Raw genomic sequence first — 23,198 nt, 5'->3', positions numbered from 1 at the left:
TCTATTAAAACTCAGAGAAGCCAGTCAGGTTGCCAATGACTAAGGTGCACCTATAATCTCCATATTCCACATTATAGGAAACAACACAGTTTTTAGCACTATGATACTTGGGACAATTTTTTTCCTCCAATATTTTCTAGGCCAGTTGACTTCAAGGACCTGAACTGGTCACCAGTTGCCAAACCAACAATGTGAAGCATTTGACTTATATAAGTACTTTATGATTGCTCACAGGTCTATATAACTTAAGTGCATGGAATTAGAACATTAAGTGACACAAGCACAGGGACACTGAGGAAGAGCCAACCCATTCTTAATTTCAATTCCTAATTTTCGTATGTGTCTCAGGGAATGAGACAGATTCCCCTAAAAATATGCAAAGCAGTATTTCTTACCCTTTTTTTGGGAGGTGGAAGGGAAGGATGCAGGGGATGTTTACATGTACTTTTAAATATTTGATGATGAAAGTTATAGATCCTTTCCCCAGAAAAAAAAAAACACATAAAACACAAAATTCTGCATAAAATTTCAGGACGCTGCCAAGAACTCATTCATGAATCCTAGCTTTAAAGTTCTTGGTACTGGGCCTCCCCAGTGGCGCAGCGGTTGAGCACTGGGTTGCGAAGCTGCCCGCGGCCGGTTCGATCCCCGGCTGCTCCCCGGCCACTGGAGGAGGGTCCCGCATGGCTCGCAGACCTCTCCTGCCGCCCGCTGCTCCCCTCAGCAGTGTACTTCGGTCCTTCTGCCTGCTCTGCTCCCCGCTCTGGCTCTGGTGAATTCTCTCACCCTCCCGCGCTTCTGACTGTACCCAGTGCATGTATAAACAAAACAAACAAACAAACCAGCAAACAAATAAATAAAGCATGCCTCTATAAAAAAAAAAAAATAAAAAAATAAAAATAAAAAAAATAAATAAAGTTCTTGGTACTGAGGAAAAAAGAAGGCCAATAATAGAACTGGGTGGGGGTACCACTTAAGAGGGAAGAAAAAAAAAAATAGAAGGATCCAGCAATTGCACTTCTGGGTATACATCCAAAGGAAATAAAATCATTATCTCAAAGAGATACCTACACCCCCAAGCTCACTACAGCGTTATTTACAACAGTCAAGACACAGAAATAGCCTGTGTCCACTGACTGATGAATGGATAACAAATTATCCAGGCATTAAAAAATCAAAAACAAGGAGATACTGCTATTCGCAACAACATGGATGAACCGTCATGTTAGACGCTTTGTCAAGTCAAACAGACAAAACCAAGTAATACATCAGATGGTGGCGGCAGGCAGCAGGGGAAATGGGTGAAAGCTGTCAAAATGCACAAACTTCCAGCCAGTTCAAAGCAAAGTGCATGCTGGGGATGTAACTGTATGGTGACTACAGTTAATACTGTATTGTATATTTCAAAGTTGCTAAGAGATTAAATCTGAAAAGCCCCATCACAAAAAAAAAAGCAACTGTAATATGGATGTTAACATATTGTGATCATTTTGTAATATAAACAAACATCAAATTATTATGTTTGTTATACATATATATATATGTATCAATTACAGCTCAATAAAACAAAGAGAAAAAAAGATCATCAAACTCAATAGCTAAACCCGGTAAGACAGGGGTTGCATTTAGGCAACAAGCAAGTTAGTTAGCACTGAATGCCATTTCAGGAGTATGGTTGGGACTGAAAGTGAAATGAAAGTTTTGAGAATATTGACTGGGAATGGAAATGTAAGAGAGGGAAGGAGAGAAACAATAAAACAAAGATAAAGATTTACTATATGAAGGAAGAGAAGCATGAGAAGAGAAAAAAGGTTCAAAATAGCTCTTGTGAAGTGCTCCCAAAGGCCACTTCCTATCTGATTTTTCCCAGTAAACAGGCAAGCAATAATAAGGTCTCTCACAAGCATCCAGTTGACTTTTTCTTCCTATACAAACAAGCAAGCTACCAGTGCGAGGCTGGGGTATGCTTGTCTTAACATTTCATAGCATCTTCTGTGTCAAAGAGAAATGTCAAAGTTCTCAGTATGAAAAATCTGAGATCAAATGTTGAGGTAAGAAAAGTCCTATAGGGGCCTTCCTAGTGGCGCAAAGGGTTAAGACGCAACCGATGAAACTATCCACAGCCACTGCAGCACCAGTTCGATCCCCCACCAGGGAGCTACCTACATGGCACAGCAGACCTCTCCTGACTCGCCCACTCCACTGCTCCCCTCAGCAGTGTATTTCAGTGGATCTGCCTGTTCTGTTCCCCGCTCTGTCTCTGGTGAATCCTCTCACCGCCCCCTTCCCCCACACCTCTGGCCTGCACACCAGATCTTGTATGCATAAATAAGTCTTTAAAAAAAAGTGCTATACACCCAACAGCAAACCTCTGCACCCCCCCCCAATAAAACAAATGGATAAAAAATGCTGGCTGTATATGCCTTTATGACATTTCCTTGGTCCTCCAATAAAACCATTTATGTATAAATTAAACAACTACAAATAGTAAAAATGTCTTGCCAAACAAATCAAACAATAAAATGAAACAGCCTTTGTAAGTGGTAAGAGTGAATTGTTTAAAAGTCTATCTTCATGATTAATCCCTAATTCTGGTGAATCCCCTGCGTTTGCAGTTAATCCCATTGGAATAGAGCCAGAGTACAGAAAAGCATAGTAGTAGAAGATTATCATTTAGAGGAAATTGAGACACAGAGTAAATGTGTATTTAAGCCACACTAAAGAAATGTGGAAACAAAAGTTAAAAGACTCATTTTCTTTAATTCCATTTTGGTGGAACTAAATGCAAGGGCATTTAAGTCTCATCAGTTTAATGAGGAGCCTGACTAGAATGGGAAGGTTTTTAAATACAATGGTACTTTCAAAAGGTAGTCAGGTAGCTATTTTTCACACTTTGCTAGACAACTAAGGAAAAAGGTTACCATAAAATTGCATCAAATCCATAGTTATTCTTTATCCTGTCATCACAAAGCTGAGTTTCTTTTTTAGTCTACCTACAAAATAAAGCTCATTGGACTAGCTGCTGGGGAGGAGACCATGAAGGCAATGTCCTCTGGGGAGCTGCTGAAGAGGTGCCCTGCTGAGACTGAGGAGGAAGAAGGGGAGGGACACGCCTGGTGTGGAGGTCAAGGAGTAGGTGGCACTAAAGAGGGACATGTAGTTCTAAGACAGACAAAAACATCTTTGTGCTCTTCTCTGCTAGAAAAATATTCTGGCTCTACACTCATAACTGGTATAGAAAATAATGCAGGAGCATTTTGTCATGAATTCCAGAGTCTGGGAAGACACTAGTTATGCTAAGTTCTGGAATGAATGTAGCAGAACCACAGATCCTACACCTATGTTCCCTACAGAGGCTTGTGTGTTTTATCATTTCAAATGAAATTCACCAGTTTTCCTTTTTCAGGGCAGTTGCTGTATAGTATCAGTGCCTGGCTGCTGCCCAAATAAGAGCATGCAAGTACCCATTCTCGAATGTCCACGTTATCAACCATAAAACATCAAAATCTAAGGGCCTCCCTGGTGGCAAAAGGGGTTAAGACACAACCTATGAAACTGTCTGCAGCCACTGCAGCATGAGTTCGATCCCCTGGCCAGGGAGCAACTCACATGGCACAGCAGACCTCTCCTGACTCGCCCGCTGCTCCCCTCAGCAGTGTACTTCAGTCAATCTGCCTGTACCCCAGCTATTGTATAAATAAAAAAAAAAATAAAGCTTTTAAAAAAAATAAATCTAAAACAAAACAAGCAAAAAAACACTGTAAAATCTAGTAGCAGCGTTCATTCACCTTTCCTGAAAGCCCTGAAAACACAGAATTTCAAAGACCCTCCATGTTGTTCAATGCTAGAACAACCGAATATTGTCCACATTCTTCCTGCAGTAGTTTTGAGTTACTGTCAAGTGCAGAAATTTCCTGCAGTACTATACTTGTGTTATACCGATGTGCTAAAATCAGACCTCATTACACTTAGATGCTTTTAAGCCTATATTTTCGTCCAGAAGCTTGAAAGGCTTGGTTAAGAATATCCCCAAGAGCACAGAGATAATGAAGAAATTGATGACCACAAATGAGATTCAGAGTAACATTTATACATGATTCCAAAGATTATTTTGTAAAGGGTGTTACCCATCCATTCCTTTAACGGGAGCCATGTGCACTGTTTTGAAGCTTAGTTTTTTTCAAGAGGGTATTCTGAAGTTGTTAAAAATATAATTTATTTTAAATACCAAAAAAAAAAAAGGAATAAAATTCATAATATTGAATTGTTCTAGGGGACAGTGATTTTTAGCTAAAATTTAAAATGCTTCATGTATTACACAGATTTATAATTATGAAAACATTTATTATATAAACATTCACTTAAAAACTGTTTGTCTGAGCAAGTAATCAATAATACATTAACTAATATGTGACTTTATTCTGGTACCTTCACTTTGATTTCAAATGTTTGAAAGCACCAAGACCCTGCAGTTTTCTTAAAGTTCCCACACAGCAAGGTATAAAACATAAAGTGTGCTATTTTGCAAGCAGGGGTCCCAGAATACTCAGGATAGTTTGTTCAGCTTGTCAGCACGGCATATTGTGACAGATGACTTTGCATCTGGTCTCAGTGAGTCCTCCCAGAGGACTCTGATGTAGAGCCTAACTATGAAGCAGAAATAAGCCCACGAGACCCATAAAATATTACAATATCCAGCCAAGACTCCATCTCAGGCTTCCTGGTCTCAAGGTGCTCAGCACACACTGGTGGTTCCTGAGCTGAAATAGTGCATCTCACCAAGGACCTTTCAAAAGGAAGGAAAACAGGAACCCACACCCAACCTCCCTGGCCCCCCTGCTGTACAGTCCTTGGCTGTGAATCATATCCTTACTTTAGTGCTTCTAGGTTGTATCCTTTTCGAGTAATAAACTACATATTTTAAGTACAGTCATTTGGGTCCTGTGAATCTTCTTTAGCAAGTGAACCCTTTTCAAGTACTACTTTTAGTGCAATAGTCCTATTAATAAACTCAGTAACCCTAACATTCATTTCTGAAAAGCAAAAATTCTAAATTGTCTCATGAATCATGGCCTTCTGTCATGTAAACTACAGAGTGATAAGCACCTAATACTAGAGAACTTATTTGTAAGGATAGCACATTTCCTAAAGTACAGTATTAAGAGTGAAGGAAAACAAACAAAATCACTGTTACCTTCATACTTTTCCAGAGCCTGAATAACATTAGGCAGTTGATTTATACCCTGATAGAGTCGGTAGCAATCTTGTAAGTTTGCTGCTTGTCTTTGAAATTTCTTAGCAAGTCGGTTAAGATCTGGGAAACGACGAAGTAAATCTTCTTGTAAAGTCTGCCTCAACTCTGCATCTTCAACAAAAGCTTCCACTAAATTTAATCTGAAATAAATTGCACTAGAATTAATCTTAAAATGTTTTAGTATAAAATTTAAAATCTATTAATTAGGCATGTGAGTCTCAACTAAATGAACTCAAATATCCCATGTAAGAAGTTTATATCTATTCTGAAATGTTAGATTTATAAGGATGGAAAGCTGCAGAAGATTGTGATGCAGTTGCTGATTAGCTAACCAAATTAATGTTTAGTTAAATAGTACGCTAAGCTACTGAAAAGTAACCAATTTTGTTTGACTTTCATCAAACTAACATTTCTTAAATTGAAGAATTTCAATGAGGCAGAAATTCTTGAATGTTGCCAAATGTAATACTTACTCTATCAGATCTTAAAATTTTTCACAATGCATTCTAAAATTACCAAGACAAATACAAATCTAAGATTTTCTAATTAAAAAATGATTTTATTGTCTCCCAAAGTCAATAAAATCTCAGTTTTAAGAATTATAAAACATGCAAGAAACTAAAACCAAAGACAAAAAAAAAAAAAACCTTGAAAATAACAAAAAAAATTTATAAAACACGCAGCTCATATTGCTTTTGTAATTTATTGGAAATTAGTGACTTTCCCCCCCATTATAATCCACAGAATGGAAATGTTTTTAATCCCAGCACATGTATGCCGAATATATTTGTAGGGGACAGAATATGCCACTTCAAAATGTGCCACTATGGCACTGGGTTATTTTGAGCTGAAGACAATTGAGTAGATGCAGAAAGAAAAATTCTCTGCCCTCCTCCTCTTATTTGCATAAAAGCGGGAAATAAATTTATAATGGTTTCATTCCTTCCTTCTTTACTAGGAAGAACAAGAGTCAATCAAACTTAAGAACCTTCTGAAAATGGCTCCAGAAGAACAGCTACCATTAGAGTTTCATACTTTGCAGCCCTAGGAATATAGTTGTTTCCCCCTTGTCTTGACACTACTCTAAAAGTGCATAGGTTCTTTACTATAATGCTACATAAACCAAAGTTCTAACCAACCCCAGGGTTACTCATGTGAGTGTTCCCCAATGTAAGCATAAACTTGTTTTTATTCTTGCTAATCTTTTATTAGTATAATGTATAGACCACAGCTTGAGAACCTAGGAGGGTAGTAGCAAAAATAAATTTTACTCCCCTACAAAATAAAAATAGATGTCATAAAATACTCTTACTATATGTGTGAGACACTGTCATTTTTCTATTATATTTAACTTTTTCCAAAATGCTGATTATCACCATTAAACCAATTTCACAAACTACTGGCATACACCCTGCTGTCTGAAAAACAAAGGCTGGTAAAATGGTCATGGATATAACTTATGATCCAAGAATCAAAAGGCTGGGCCTCCCCCGGTGGCGCAGCGGTTGAGCGCTGGGTTGCGAAGCTGCTCGCGGCCTCTGCGGCGCCGGTTTGATCCCCGGCTGCTCCCCGGCCACCAGAGGAGGGTCCCACATGGCGCGCAGACCTCTCCTGCCGCCCGCTGCTCCCCTCAGCAGTGTACTTCGGTCCTTCTGCCTGCTCTGCTCCCCGCTCTGGCTCTGGTGAATTCTCTCACCCTCCCGCGCTTCTGACTGTACCCAGTGCATGTATAAACAAAACAAACAAACAAATAAATAAATAAATAAAACATGCCTCTATTAAAAAAAAAAAAATCTAAAAAAAAAAAAAAGAATCAAAAGGCTATCATTCTCCTATACTGAAAGCAAATTCAGTCCTTTCTAGTTAAGCCTCTCCTTCTAAATTGCATGTCTTCAAAAATGGTCAAAAGGCACCAGCATCAAAATCACTTGAAGGTGTATAATATTACAGAAGCCCCATAGCTGGGGCTGAGCTTGAAATTTCTATGAACTCCTTGATACACAACTCTTATTTACACAACAGTTGGAGAAACTAAGTTGCTAGTTGGAATCTTGACAATCACAATAAAACCCTGGTTCTCATGATAGCTGGAGAGAGGTGTAACAGGCTGAGTAAAAGATGAAAAAACCTGAAGCTGGCTGACCTTTCACCTTTCTTTTTTCCTTCTTTCCCTCACACTCATAAACTTTGGTCAATTGCAGGTAAATGGAAAGAATCCAGGGAAGATAGTTCTGATAAAGAAATCTTCCTATACTTCTTCCCTGTTTGAAATATCACTGTTTCCTCCCAATCTAATGGGAGTAAATCATAAATAATCAATATTCTTCAAGAGCACAAAGTTCTAATAAGAGTATTAAGTAAAACAGGAATGAAATAGCTTGTAAAACACAAAGCACAAAGTAGCATAAATTAGCACCCTCAGTCTTTGGTCTGTATAACAGACTAGGAGCCTAATAAATTGCTAGTTTCACAAGTCAATTCAGTGTGCTATCTCAGAAATAATTATAGTGTCAGTTTATGTTCTGGCTAACAGAAATTTTTTTTTTTTTAAAGACTGCTGTGCTGTTTCCATGACAATGCCACTTTCAACTCACAATTTTAAAAATACCAAAGTTACTGTTGGCATAACAGTATACTGTCAATCTTACCCAATAAAATTACTCAGTTGTACAAAGCTTGATAGATAAATCTGCAAGTTGACTGGAACACAAGACAATTTTTCAGGGTCAGTTAATCTCTAAAGCTCCAACAATATAAATCATGAAATTAATCATGATATGTTTGGTTACTTTAAAAATAAACATTCTGTCCTTTTTTAAAAACAGCATTTCTGATCTCATTGTAAGAGCTGACTAAATTTTCATAACCGTATACTGATAGGGCTGAGGATAAATGTGGTACCCAAAGAAGTGCAGTTACAAGTTTTTAATTCTCTTCTTTATTCTTCAAGTCAGAACCATTCATTTGATACATTAAGCAGCAGATGCTCTGCAAGGAGTGAGAAGATTCTAAAATGGAGTATGGCATGATACGAAAGAAAGGAACAAGCTTTTAAGGAATATTCAATCCAGTAGAAAAGGACATGTATCATCTTACAGTTAGGGCCAGGTAACAACTGAGATACAAAATAAAATTGGAATGTGACATGGACCCAAAAAAAAAAAAAAAAAAAAAACTAACAAGAAATTGCTATAGGAGCTGAGAAATTTCACTTTGTCTCTATCCTGAACAGTTGTAATTTATAGAAATAGGACTCTGGGGAGACTATTTGGGAGGGAGAGGGTAGCAGCAATAGCAGGGAGTTTAAGGAAAAATGCAGGATAACTAAGAAAATTGAAGCAGAAAACAAACAGGAAAAATCTATAACCAGAGGTAAAAATGGGAAGGTTAACTTTGGAAAAGAAAAAGCACTATTTTCTTCTGAGAGATAGGGAGTGAAAGAATGAAGATACAGATACATTTTGAGATAGTAGGAATTAAGGAGGAGATCATCTGTTTGAGGGAGGAGGAAACCGAAGGCTTTCAGAGAAAGTAAAAAATTTTGTAACAAGTTAAGAGATAATATATTAGGTAATAATAATGAAAATGAAATAGCTTGAAAGTACCGTGGGTCTAATCAGCACTGGTGATCTTCTCCAGCAATATTTAACTGAAGAGGAAAACTAAACAGAGAGAGGTCAGTATGACACAGGGGCAGTGGGACAAGGAATTGTCTGGTCCTGGTGAAAGCACTGGATAAACAGTTGCTGTTCTACAGAGAGCAGGAGTTGCAACAGTCCCCACCTGAGACAGGGTCTGTAACAGCCTGACTGATGAACCAGGACCAGAACGCAAGGAACACACAAATCCAGGCTGGCAGCAGAAGCTGAAATAGAAGAACCTGTCAGTAAAGCAAGAGACAGCCTGACTGAAAAGGTGGCACAGAAGGTCATGTCCAAACTGGGTCTTCAACAGGTTACAGGGGTTACTAGAATCACTACCTGGAAATCTATTATAACAATATCCTCTTTGTCATGACTAAAATAGATACCTGCAAAGAGCCCAGCTTCATATCCCACAAAGTTTTGGGGAGGCAAAGATTGAGAATTTATCTCGGCAAGCACAGCTGGCAGCTGCCGAGAAATTCACAGTTCAAGGTGAAACTGTCTCAAACATTCAAGAAAACACACAGACTCCAACCGTGCAAGAAAAGAGTGAAGAGGAAGAGGTTGATGAAACATGCGTGGAAGTTAGTATACAGAATGGGTCATGTCACAAGTAAATGTGTCAAGTAGAGGCAGTGAGAGCCTGAAAAACAGTAATAATACTGCAAATGCTATTGTAAAATTAACACTGTACATCTAAAAATGGACAATTTTGTATATGTTTGAAATGAGTGACTGAAGCTTGGTTTGAAATCTGCACTGTTTCTACCATTAAGAGTTATGGTTTCTTGTTTGAGGAGGAAATGGGGGTGGGGGTGGGTCCTAAGACATCAGCCCAGAGACCAGAATGAAAGATTTACAAGTGAAGAAAATAGAGGTGGGAAAGCAATGTCCTTCTATTCTCCCTCAAAGACTAGAATAATGCTTTGCTGTTGTAAATAAACTGCACTCACCATGTAACCTCCAGACCTGTTTCCACACAATATGGGTATCATTGCACAAAAGGATAATATCACGGAGAGAAGTCTAGGATCCCCAGGTGTATGAAGCCTTATAAAGCACTATATATCATCCATAAGCACCACCACCATTTCTCGATTCACTGGAGCCATACTTTATTTGGAAACTTATGTTTCTAACCAGACTGCTACATCATCATATTGAATTTTATATGATATATTTAATTTTAAGCTAAAAGGCAGTAAGAACGCCAAATTCAACAGATGCAAATCATTTATTTCCTTAGCAATTTTATAAGAGTGAACATTTCACATACTAATATATAGTCAATGTTCTTTGGAACTTTGAAAAATGTGGGGAAATTATTAGGGTTTCAAATGAATCTATGAAACAACAACAAAAAAACACTAAAAGATTAAAAGCGATAGTCCTAATATATTGCTAAGGGCTCTTGGTACCTATCAGAAAGTATGTAAAAAACAAAAAGGACAGTGTTATTATAATTTCTAATTTGTTAGATAAATTACAAAAAGAAATATCTAGAAACTCACAATAATAGATTTGCATCGGAGGGCAAAGTATCTAACCCATTAGCTAAAAAGTGCACAGTTTTAGTGCAAATAGATTTTAGTGAATGGAGAGACAAGCAATACAATGAAGTGAGTCCACTGATACAAAACTTAAATGAAAACCAAAATAATATATCTCATTTCTGATATAATACAATTTGAATCAAATAAAATACAACTGATAGAAGCAATAAATGCAGTACAGTAATTAAGGGTGTGGGCTCTGGAGTGAGTCTGGCCTGGCTTTAAATCTAGTCTCCACCACATTAAAACTAAGTGATAATGAGGTGCTCAGCAAAGTCAGGAACAAAGTAGATACCAGTCTTATCACTCTCCTCCTCCTAGTTCTGACAATAAAAGTAATCCTGCCTTCAGTATTACTGATCCTGCCAAAGGCCCACCTGGACAATATGTATGCACCAAAGACAAAGATCCATTCACATCCGTCCCTATGTCTGCTCTTAAAAAAGGGAAATTTTTGCTTTCCTTAACGGGGTTCACCCCTTGTTTAATAGCTCATGAGAGCAAAAGGAGATTAATCCCAAATGCTTAGAAAGGATGATAACAGATTTGCCCTGAGAACCCTGAGGAGGAGTAAACTAGGAAGCATGTGGTCCACAACTAATATCTTATCAAGGCAGCAGAAATGCACAACTTTTTACTTTATTTCCTCAATTTTAAAGATTTCCTGAAGTGTATTATACCTTAAATCTTTTTTAAAAAGAAGAGTTAAGTGCTTCCTATGTGTCAGACCTTGCTCAAAGTACTTTATACATACTAAATCATCTAATCTTAACAATCCTATCAAGTAATTGTGCTTATTTACTGCCATCTTAAAAAGGAAGAAACTGGGACACAGAGATTAAGTAATTTGTTGAAGATAACGCAACCAGTAAGTGGTAGAACCAAAATGTGAACCAAGTTATTGTGGCTCCAAAGTTCATGCTCTAAAAACCATCCACAACAGCTTCCTAATAAAATTTTTACATTTTTATAGTGAAAAAATGTAATTAGAAAGTAAGTTACTGATATATCACCAATATACAACTAATTACAAAATTATTTTAAATCAGTATGAATCAATACCACTCTTAGTAGTTTCCTGGACTAGATGCTAACATACAGGTGCAATATTGCATTATCAGAGTAAGTAGTATAAGCATGGAGTAACTGCAAGTTACTATAGGATTACAAGGCATAACTAGAAAATATACCTCTCTTCTATTCTGTTCTTGTCCATGAGTGGCTGCTTAATCCACTGATTAACCAGTCTTTGTCCTTGTGGGGTTTTGCACTTATTTAGCAATGCAACTAGAGACTGAGAGCCAGAGGTATCTTCTACAGAACCCTAGTAAACAAAAAATAAGATAGAAACGATGACACATTCATTAAATAAAAACCTTTGTATACCACAAAAAATTAAATGATTTTGGGTATAAGAACCTATTCAACTAATTAAATGATTAATTAACTATTAAATGAAAAATTGGCACAAAATTTCCTCTTTTGAAGATCAAACTTTTAACTAGTTAATCTGTACCGTCTGCTATATATATTCCCCAAATCAAAACCATTTTATATTACTGCAGTTTATACATAAAACTTCTTAGAATGTAATTTTTAAAAACTGTGTTAACATACAAAGTGATTCATAAAGTCAGGACAAATACTATTTATATCATTTGCATACTACAAAAATAAAGTACACAACAAAGTAATTCAAAACTATGTATATTCTTTAAAAGTATAATGTTTCAAAGTATTTAAACTCCTAAATAAGATTTTTCAGGGACTTCCTGGTGGCGCAGGTGGTTGAGTGCAGCGCTGTGAGGCTGTCTACAGCCTCTACAGTGTGGGTTCAATCCTGGCCAGCCAGGGAGATACCCACATGGTGCGGCAGACCTCTCCTATCTCACCCACTGCTCCCCTCAGCAGTGTATTTCAGTCAGTCTGCATGTTCTGTTCCCCGCTCTGTCTCTGGTGTATCCTTTCACACTCCCGCACATCTGGCCTGTACCCCGGTTCTTGTATGCATGAATAAATAAATCTTAAAAAAAAAAAAAGATTTTTCAGTGTATATCAAAGGAAACATTTTTTAAAAAATAATTATTTTTGTAGAACTGGGACACAGGCCACAGATGTGGGGGTAAAAGGATTCACCAGGGCCTCCCCGGTGGCGCAGCAGTTGAGCGCTGGGTTGCGAAGCTGCCTGCAGCCTCTGCGGCGCTGGTTCGATCCCCGGCTGCTCCCCGGCCACGGGAGGAGGGTCCCACATGGCGCGCAGACCTCTCCTGCCGCCCGCTGCTCCCCTCAGCAGTGTACTTCGGTCCTTCTGCCTGCTCCGCTCCCCGCTCTGGCTCTAGTGAATTCTCTCACCCTCCCGCGCTTCTGACTGTACCCAATGCATGTATAAACAAACAAACAAACAAAAAATAAATAAATAAAACATGCCTCTATTAAAAAAAAAAATTAAAAAAATAATAATAAAAGGATTCACCAGAGATAAAGTAGGAAGCAGAACAGGCAGATTTACTGAAATACACTGCCGAGGGGAGCACCAGGTGAAACAGGAGAGGTCTGCTGCATCACATGGGGGTTAGCAACTTGGCTGGGGATAGAACTCAAGCCATGGTGGAAACAGTGCTGAGATTTAACCCCTAGGCCACAAAGGAGGCCCTTTTAACCATTGTTTTTAACCCAATTTTTTTTTTTTTTTACCTGGAAAAGATTAAGAGCTCTGACTGCTGCAATATCCAATCTCATGTACTGGCCGAAGTCAAACGTAGTCAGTTCAAATTGTCCAAAGTTTGAGTCATCTGATAAGATGTCTAAAAACTTGATTACTGCAGACAATGATGAAACTGCAACCTGAAGTTAAAAATTTTAAAGAGATTGCAATCTAACTAGAACTAAAAAAAACAAATGGCAAAATGAAAAATTACAAACAATAGCATTTTCCTTAATGTTCCTCCCCAATCAAACCCAAGAAAACAGATGAAGTTTAAATAATTTTCTCACGACTAGTAAAAAATATTCTGTGAAAATTCAGTCACAGCAGTACTATTTACAGTAGCCAGTCAGGTGTCTGAGAATTCAACTCAATTCTGACAATAAAATCAAATCCATGTTTCTTGTTTGATGTTCGTATTCGACCTTATATAAAGCCTATCTGATATTTATGTTTTAGGGACAGTGACAAAGCTCAGAGCATTCATACTCATTTTATAATTTCCAGATTGCTATTAAACTGTGATTTTTAAAACCACATGCTAAGGAGCATTAAATGCTCAAAGCATTTTACCATTACAATGTGGTTAAAATGGTCAAAGTATACACATATAATTTGCTCACATTTTTTCTTTATTCTTAAAAATAACTAAAAGGAAGATAATTGCCTTAAATGCCAAATACCAATCATTCTCCTTCGAGGCCTTATGTCCCACTCTATTCTTAGAAACTTCAACTCTATACTGACAAACTAGATCTTTTACAAAAAATTAAATATTGCTTGTCAGTGTGGGGAAGCCTATCCACACCCTCATGGGAACTAGTTTGCCAGGGCACATCAGTTACGAACTTTGTCACACACATGAAAAGTAAAACAGGCAAACTTACTTTAAAAGGATTGAGTTATTAATATGATAAATAATCATTGCAAAATCATCATAGTAACTACTGTCTCAGTTTATTTTAATTCAAAATCTACCTTGAAAATGTTATAAATTAAGTTCTAAAGTTTATCCTTATTTAAATATATCATTTATCAGTAACCCACATACACCCTTGTCAATGTTTCCAATATTTTACCATAAAAATAATTCTCCAGTCACTTCTACCTCACAGATATAAATAAATTCTGTATTTAAATACTCAGTTTCTACCACTGAACACACAAGACCAGTACCAATTATGAGTCACTGTTTAAATGTAATATTTATTATGCAATTATTATATGCTATGTATACTTTCATGCTTACTACTTCCTAATCTCCACAACAATCCAAAACAGGTTTTTTTTAACCTTATTTAACAGATGATGAAAATGTTTCTCAGGAAGTTGAAATAATTTATTAAAGACCCCATAGTTTGCGCATTATAAAGCTCTGTTAGGATTTTTTCCAGTAGAGTCACTATGCTGTCACATCTACTTAAGTGATAGAAATCAGGCTCTTTCACACAAAATCAACAATACTCTTTTTTGCCCTAGGGATAGCCATAATATAAATATAATAAATTTATATTTAATGTTAAGTTTGAATTTTCTAGTCATTTCCTCAAGTTTTTCACAAGTTTTATCATCGATAAAATAAGCTCAGCGACTCACAATTTAGTTCTGAGATACATGTGACAGAAGTAATCAAAAAGCCACTATAATTTAAGAATAAGGTCACATTTGTAATCCACATACCTGATTCTCCATTTCTGGCAAGACAGCACTGTTCACCTCTTCTCCTTTTTTGCCTTTCAACAACCGGTTGAGATCCTGATAAATATCTTTTGTGGAAAAGTCAGCTCTTTTTCTTTCTGTGATCAGAATTCCTCCTCTCTGGATAACCTATTTTTATAGGAAATACTTTAGATTATTATTAGAACACCAATAAGAAAAGAAAAATATTTATATATAAAACTACAACACCTTAACAAATTATAAACCTACATTAAATGTTCATAAAAGGCGCAAGAAATTGGTGACATTATGTATTAACACATTTTTTGATTTTTTTTTTTTTTAAAGGTTTATTTATACATAGAACTGGGCTGTAGGCTAGAGGTGCGGGGGTAGGCTTTGAAAGGATTCACCAGAGACAGAATGGGGAGCAGAGCAGGCAAGTTTACTGAAATACACTGCTAAGGGGAGCAGCGGGCGAGACAGGAGAGGTCTGCTGTGCCATATGTGGGTCAGCTCCCTGGCCAGGGATCTAACTCAGGCCAGAGCAGATGAGACTTAACCCCTAGGCCACCTTAGCACATTTTTAAATCTATAATTTTCATGTAGATCTAAAATTATGTTCACATAAAGTTTTAAAAAGGTCACAATAGTAAAAACTTAACAGAAAAATATTGGTGGAAAGTTGCTTATAAACCACCTATGCTAAAAAGACCCATCGTAGATTTCCTATCTCTCAAGAAGTTCTCAGGTATTTGAGGCCCACAAAAAAGAATCTTCAGGGAGTATATAAATAATGAACCACAATACTTATATAAATGGCACAAACAAAATTTTGTTAAATCAGTGAAATAAGAGGCTAACGTTCAACTTGAACTACCAAAAAATAATTCTGAAAAATTTATTTGATAAATCCATGTTAAATACAGTATTTTTTTTTTAGTATAAATAGTATAAATTCCCGTATATTTATATACGGGACCGTTTTTCTTCAGTCCTGAAGGACTTAGCTTCTTTACATGAGCTTTGGTAGAGATAATAGCGCAGCACCCACAGGTCTAAATTAGACTGGAGGATCAGAAGGACCAATCCCTCCCAGCTTCATGAGAACGATTCCTGGCTACCTGGTTGTAAATGGCATAGTTCACGAAGTAAGCAATTTCACACAAGGCTTGGGAAGGCATCAGAGATGCTTGCTTTGAATATGTCCCCATGACTGCGGCCTCCACTAGAGAATGATGACCTCCTTAATGGCCTTGCGCTTGGGCAGGCAGTGAGTGCCACTGGTGCAGCCAACAACCTGCAAATGGCTAAAGCCCTTTTTAGCTCAAACGGTATTCCTTCTTTTCTTGGTCATCTTGGGAGCAAAGACTCCATGAATAGGTGGTTTTAATGACCCTAAGTCATCTCCTTTTCTCCCTGAACTGTGAAAGCATGCTTGCTTTTTTCCCCCTCCCTCCCCCCCCATTTTATTAAAGATTTATTTATTTATTTATACAAGCACTGGGTACAGTCAGAAGTGCGCGAGGGTGAGAGAATTCACCAGAGCCAGAGCGGGGAACAGAACAGGCAGACTGATGAAGTACACTGCTGAGGGGAGCAGCAGGCGCGGCAGGAGAGGTCTACGCACCATGTGGGATCCTCACCCAGTGGCCGGGGATTAAACCTGCAGAGGCTGCGGGCAGCTTTGCAGCCCAGCGCTCAACCACTGGGCCACCAGGGGAGGCCCCCTTTCTTTCCAATTAGGATCACTTTGAGGTTGACATTCTACAACTCTTTGCAAAGGAGGAAGAGAGGGAGGGAAGGAAGATACGAGGCAGAATACAAAAGTTTGTTCTGAATTCTATTAAAGATACAAAATTTCTGTCAAAGATAAGGCAGTCCTCCAAAAAAGTATTACTGTAATTAGATATAACAAATATTGATATTTTAGTTATTTTTGCTCCATAACCAAAGCCCTGGCAAGTTAAGTCTTTCCTAGGTTTAGATTCACCTCTATCACCAGACTTGATTCCCTTACCTGCCTCAGTTTTCCCATGTCTCCTGAAGTCTCTCCTCCTGGTAAAACACATTCCTTTGGTCCAATCTGAATCAGCAGAGCCTCCAGATTGGAGAACTGGTCATTATCAGGGAACTCACATAGTCCTAACTTCCTCTGTGTGGAGTCAACATACCCAACTCCAACCTGTCTTTGGCCGTCAACCGTAGACATTTTAACACCCACAACACCAATGGATGCTGATGTATCATTGTTACCAAAGAGAATGTCTTCAAACTGAGAAAGATTACCTGGCGAGGCCTAAGAAAAAATAAAAAGTTAAAAAATTATTTAACATACTTTAAAATTTACTAGCCAGCACTAATTATCCAACCCTAATGAATTAAGAAAATGTTTTCTTACCAAAAACTGCTTTTAACCATATATTCCAAAGATTATTACCACATTTTCTACAAAGTATACTCCCTATATCTCCAAATATCTTCAGAACACTTGGGCACAGCTATAAAAAATTTTATCAAAAGTGATTGCTAGTTTGGAATTTGCAGTTGGGTTTACACACACACAATCAACAAGATGACTACAGTGATAATCCCTTTCATGTGCTTAAATCTCTACATTCTGCTGTCTACCTATTGGTTGCACCTATCAGTATTTTTACTGAGTTACTATCCCACATAGCAGAACAGTACTATCAAGCTTATACATGGACCTTGAAAAGTCATCTCCATATCAATATATTTATTTGTAAAATGCAGTGATTGTTCTAGATCAGCAATTACCAAATAAAGGGTCTGTGAACTATTGTCATATTTCAAAAAAGCTGGAAATTTCTAAGGCTATGTAAGCTAACTAAAAGGACAAGTTCGCTTTTGATGAACTTATGTCAAGTTAGTGGGTGACAATTCTATAGACTTCAACCTGATCAGAAGCTGGTAAATTGCTGCTAATATGAGGGACTTCTGGGGCAAATGGTGGACCAGGGTATGAAACATAAGACAGTAACAAATGGGCCAAAAGAGCATAGTGACAGCCAAATTTAAGCAACTAATAGCCACAAATGCCATGATTATGATTATCATTTCTTTTCCTGATATGGTTCTGAATCCCTTGTAACTATGAATAAAATCTAGACTAAATCTAGATCTAAACTAAAATCTAGACCTAAAACGAAAAATGTGTTATCTGATATTCAAGTAAAAACAGCGCTGATTCAATCACAAGCATAAGCACTGTAACTGCCTAAAAGATAGAGTTGAAAGACATGATGGAATAGATGATAGGATGACAAGCATGTATTCATTAAACTTATGATTGCACATGTTGCTGTTGTTACTAATTGATTTTTGTGGAAAATTAACATCACTTTGTGAACAATTTTCAATTATAATCTTCCAGGACAAAGGCTAAAACTCTAAGTAAAATTCTACTTTTCTCAGTATAATAGGAAAATAAAAATTCCTAGGAAACCCTATAATGTAGAATGCTAAATTCTCCCAAATATAATCTTTAGTAAATGTCTATATTTACAGGGGCTGGGAGCAAAATGGAGCAAAGATTGAACAGTATTATATCTCAAGCTGCACCAACATCAAACGTTTAAATATTATATTCAATCTCACAAGAAAAAAACTTACAGGACTTTCAAGACAGAAAGCGTCTTAATTTTCTAATTTTACTGGTTATGGAGAAACATATACAGAAGATTGGAAAATTTGCCAAGCTTCACCCAGAGAAGAGGAGAAAAGAAATGCAATGTGCTGACTACAAGTCCAAAGCACTGTCCCCCTTATCTCACATTTGCTCCCTTTAATAATAAATCTCATCATCCCAACATTTTAACTATTCGTTTATTCTAGTATTTATTTAGAACCTATCCTGTAAAAGTGTTGTGTAAATAAATAAAAACACGACTTTATAGAGTAGTAAGGAAGACAGTCATTAAATACATTTTTAAAAAATAGCACTACTATGTTCTTGAAGGCCTCAGACACATGCATGTCAATAAGCCTTTCTAGGTATACCAAGGAAAAAAATGAGCATTAAACAAAGATATAGACTTATAAAAAGTACAAGCTAGTGGGACAGAATGGCACATACAAAGGACAAATGTGTATGAAAGGGACTTGGGGGGACATTATAAATTTGTCCTTGTTTAATGCTGGTATTCAATCTTATATAAAGGCTATTTGTATTTCAGAGACAGTGACAATGTTCAGAGTACTCATACTCATATAATTTCTGAATTGCTATTAAACTAATTTTAAAAACCACATGTTAAAGAACATTAAAGTCTCAAAGCATTTTAAAATTTAAAAACACACACACAGAATTATCTCACTTTAACTCTTAAAAAATAACTAAATTTAAAAAATATGATTACCTTAAATGCCAAATACCAATCATTCTCTTTGGAGGCCTTATTTCCAGCTTTATTTTTATAAACTTCAACTCTATACTGACGAACTAGAAGAAGATCTTTTACAAAAGATTCAAAATTCATTTTACTAAGCACAACACTCTCCAGAGTCTTTGCTCCTAAAGAAAAATATTAAAAATACATGTTACAGATTTGAGGATTTAAAAAAAGGTATTTAAAAAATACCTAATTCCACAAGGAACACTGTTCTCTCAGTAATTCATTCATTCATTCAATTAACTGTTTAGCAAGTACCTATTATATGTCCTGGGAACTTTTGTAAATAAAGGGCAAAAAATGGTGAAGAGACAGCCTCCTGCTCCTGTGGGGTTAACACATTAAAACAAAAAAATCTTGAGAGGAGACAGATAAAAGAGTAAACATATACATAGGTAATCTTACTTTCTTATATTTATTTTTCACAGGTTTAAATTAAAAGTCTTAATAACTACATAGTGTTTATATGGAATTAATTTTTTTCCAAAAGGGAATATATTCCCAAACATAGTCTATGCACACACAATAAAAAGCATTACTTTTTGCTTTTAATGAATAGTTGTATATATGCTTCATCTTACTGGGTTTTAATATATTTTGGAGACTTCCATCAGTAATTAATCAGTTTCTTCCTGTTAATAGGTACAAACATTCCAATGACTCTATGTTCTATAATTTAGGCTCTTGTTGATGTACCTAGTGGTTCATCCTAGTGGTTCCAGTCTTTGCCATTAAAACAATGTTGCATAAAGAACCCTGTACATGATTCATTCTCCAAAGATGAGAATATCTGTAAAATCCTAAAATGACTTCATCAAAGGGTTTTATGATTTTAATAAATATTGCCAGATTGACCACCTGGTTGGCTGTGCCACCTAACACTACCATCCATACAGTATGAGTGTATTTCCCCTATCCAGTCAACAAAGTTCTCAAATTTTCAGGTCTTCATCTTATATCACGACTCTTAACTGAGAGAGACTTTGCTCCTCCCTGAGCAGATATTTGGGTTGTCACAACTGACAGGGATATGTTAAGCACTTACAGGCCAGTCCTTCACAATGGTCATTCCGCTCAAAATGTCTATAGTGCTGACCCTGAAAACCCACCTTAGTGGAAAAGAGTCTCACCGTAGTTTTGATTTACAAATCACATTGTTAAATCCTTGGTTACAATTCCCTTTGGACAGTGAAAGCTCGAAGAAACCAGTCCTGGGAAACTGTGGTATATTTGTGGCTTTGAGCCCCTTCCTTTTTTAGATGTTTCTAGTCATTTCAGCAATTTTTAATAACAAGTTACCCAACTTTTGAGGCTCCCTGGTGGCACAAGGGGTTAAGTATTACCCATCTTTTAATTATACTAGCTAAAAAAATAAGAGAATGAGTGAGAATGGTCCAGGTGGGTGGGATGGGATGATGGAAGCTTTTATACTGTGCTGAGATGTTGATATTTTATACTGTAGGCAATGAGAAGTCTAAGCACAAGTACAGTTCTGGGTGGTATGTTGGAGTACTTTGGCTGTAGTGTGGAGGATGGGTTAGAAGGTAGAGGTATTGGGGACATTATTATACTATCTAAAAAAAAATTAGGACAGTCTTTTACTTAAAAAAGTAAAGTATTATGCCTTTGGTATAAATGTCTTAGGTAAAAAATTGATACTTGGAAAGAACTCACATTTAACTGCCAATCTCTGCAAAGTTAAATTCACCTTTAAACACATTCTCAATTATAATTAAGATGGAGTGACTATCGATTATTCTTAGAAATTTCCTTGGTAAATACTCATATTTTGACCCTCAAAGGCAACAAAAGGGAAAACAGTGTGTGTGTGTATTTTTAAATCTACACCCTTTCTACTTCCTCCAAAAATCTACACTCAAAATATAAGATTCCTGGTTGTCCATATTAAATTTCCTTCCCAATAAAAAGATGTAATGCTTAGCATCCAGTATTCCTTTCACAATTTAAACAGAAAAACAAGTGTTAGAACAGGTACTTAGAAAAACCAATGATCCAATTTACCAATAACCAAGTATGTTCAGAACTTTTTACATCATTTCAAACGCTTTAAATTAAGTAAATGCTTAAATTTTTATAAAATGCATAATACAAGGATATGAGGAATTAAGTGCACCAGCCTTGAATAATCAGGGTCATAATTCCTGTAAAACTGGAAAACTTTGACCATTACTAACTATGAAAACAATGAGTATCTTTGCCTGGTCTTAACTGGTCCCCAATACCTTTACCTTCTAACCCATCCTCCACACTACAGCCAAAGTACTCCAACATTCCACCCAGAACTGTACTTGTGTTTAGACCTCTCCTTGCCTGCAATATAAAATATCAACATCTCAGCACAGTATATAAGCTTCCATCATCCCATCCCACTCACCTGGACCATTCTCCTCACTCATTTTCTGCTCCAATTAAAATACCAACATTCAGGCTTTCTCCCCAGCAAACTCCTAGACCCCACAACTCCTTATTCCCCCTACGATTCTCCTATCATGTTTCTCTTATCATGATCACAATGTAGCCAAGAGGGAAAAGAGATCACAAGTTAAACAATTCCATCCAGGGTGAAAAGAGATGACGGTGGAGAGAAGGGACTGAATTCTGAGCTGCAACAGACAGCTCACAGGACCAGCCCAAGGTAACACACCTAGCAAGTGCAACAGCCAGGACATGATTCCATGCAACCTGGCTGAAGTCCCAGGTCCTGAGCACTCGCCCTACTGCCTTTGCACATATCACAGGCGCCGTGCAGCTCAGCAGTATAAATGAAGTGTGGGCAAAACGACGCTGGTGACATAAAATGGTCTCCCCCTTTCATGCTGAACCTCACTCCCGGCCTGGCGTTTGTCCTTAAAGATGATGGGCGACATTTCTGATGCGATCCAAAGGGCCAGGGCGAGAGACCCACGCGACGGATGGAAAATTAAACAGAAAAACGTATGAAAACGCCTGGCAGACGGTGAACACTTCTCCCTACGTGCTCGTTGGCAGCTGACTAGAGGGGCGGCCGGGGGTGGGGGGGACACACTCGGGGCGGAGGCAGCACAGGACCGAGCGGCCTGGGGCAGCAGGTACCCCACTTGCCCGGCGGGGGCCTGAGCAAGCCTCTTCCCACGAGGCCCCAATGTCCCCCGCCCCCTTCCCGAGCGGCGCCCGCCTCACCTGCGGGGCCCAGGTACTTGACCACCCCCTGGGTCTTGAACACCTCCCGCGCGGCCAGCAGCGCGTCCTCGCCGTGCGCCGTGTAGAAGTCGCCCCGGTCAAAGAGGCGCACAGTCGTGGCCGGCTTCTCCGGCATGCCCTGGAAGAAGCGCACGAAGCCGGCCTCGGTCGCGCTCTCCAGCTGCAGCGTGTCCTTCGGCTGGACCGCCATTTCGGAGCCTCCCCGCGGCCCGACCCGGAGAACTGCACGACCCGCGCCCGCCGGGCTGTTTCCCGCCTCCCCTCCCTCTCCCCCGGCGGCGTCAGGCCGCCACCGCGACAGCCAATCAGCAGCCAGCCCTGCGCTTCGGTAGGTGGGACTTCACCTCAGCAGCCAATCATAAGCGGGCGCGGCGCAGCTTCCCGCGCACGCTGGAGTCTCTCTACTGCGCATGCTTGAACCTAAATCGCGGCCGACCCTGGAGAAACCTCTGTTTAAAGGATTTAAGTTCTCCGGGTGTTGTCGCCTGCGTGGCCTGCAGCCGGGGTGGAAGCTTAGTTAAAGCTGGACAGCTGCTGGGATGGTCTGGCGGGTTTTGAATTCGTACCCGGAAGCAGGAGAGTGAAATCAGAAAGAAACTTGAAAACAAAGAACAACTGGTCTTCCTCTCGAGGCCGGTGTTTGTTGTTGTTTTTTTTAATCTGCTCCCTTCGCAGCCCACTGTCTCTTTTTTCCTTCTTAAACTGCAAGCATCAAATGCAGGTTTATTCTCCTCAAACTTATTAATGCTCACTTCTAGCCAATTTTTT

General features: G+C 38.2%; 1 protein-coding gene across 2 annotated transcripts in view; it reads right to left on the bottom strand.

The window, feature by feature from the left end:
• Positions 1–22,675, bottom strand: part of MSH2 (mutS homolog 2) — a gene marked incomplete at its 3' end in the record, with an annotated part of 55,066 nt that extends 32,391 nt beyond the window's left edge. The window contains exons 1-7 of one of the 2 annotated variants that reach the window (XM_084235754.1): positions 22,410–22,675; positions 19,197–19,351; positions 16,835–17,113; positions 14,836–14,982; positions 13,146–13,295; positions 11,642–11,775; positions 5,195–5,394 (exon numbers count right to left, since the gene is read on the bottom strand). In XM_084235754.1, the coding sequence (XP_084091880.1) occupies positions 5,195–5,394; positions 11,642–11,775; positions 13,146–13,295; positions 14,836–14,982; positions 16,835–17,113; positions 19,197–19,351; positions 22,410–22,620 (1,276 nt within the window). In that variant the 5' untranslated portion in view covers positions 22,621–22,675. The remainder of the gene's footprint in view (positions 1–5,194; positions 5,395–11,641; positions 11,776–13,145; positions 13,296–14,835; positions 14,983–16,834; positions 17,114–19,196; positions 19,352–22,409) is intronic. The other variant, XM_084235755.1, reaches the window with a different exon arrangement.
• Between the last annotated feature and the right edge of the window lie 523 nt (positions 22,676–23,198).

Source organism: Talpa europaea (assembly GCF_964194135.1).
Source record: "Talpa europaea genome assembly, chromosome: 6".
NCBI classification, from domain to species: domain Eukaryota; kingdom Metazoa; phylum Chordata; class Mammalia; order Eulipotyphla; family Talpidae; genus Talpa; species Talpa europaea.
The sequence above is the reverse complement of the archived record's forward strand: the minus strand, read 5'-3'. Positions and strand labels throughout refer to the sequence as shown.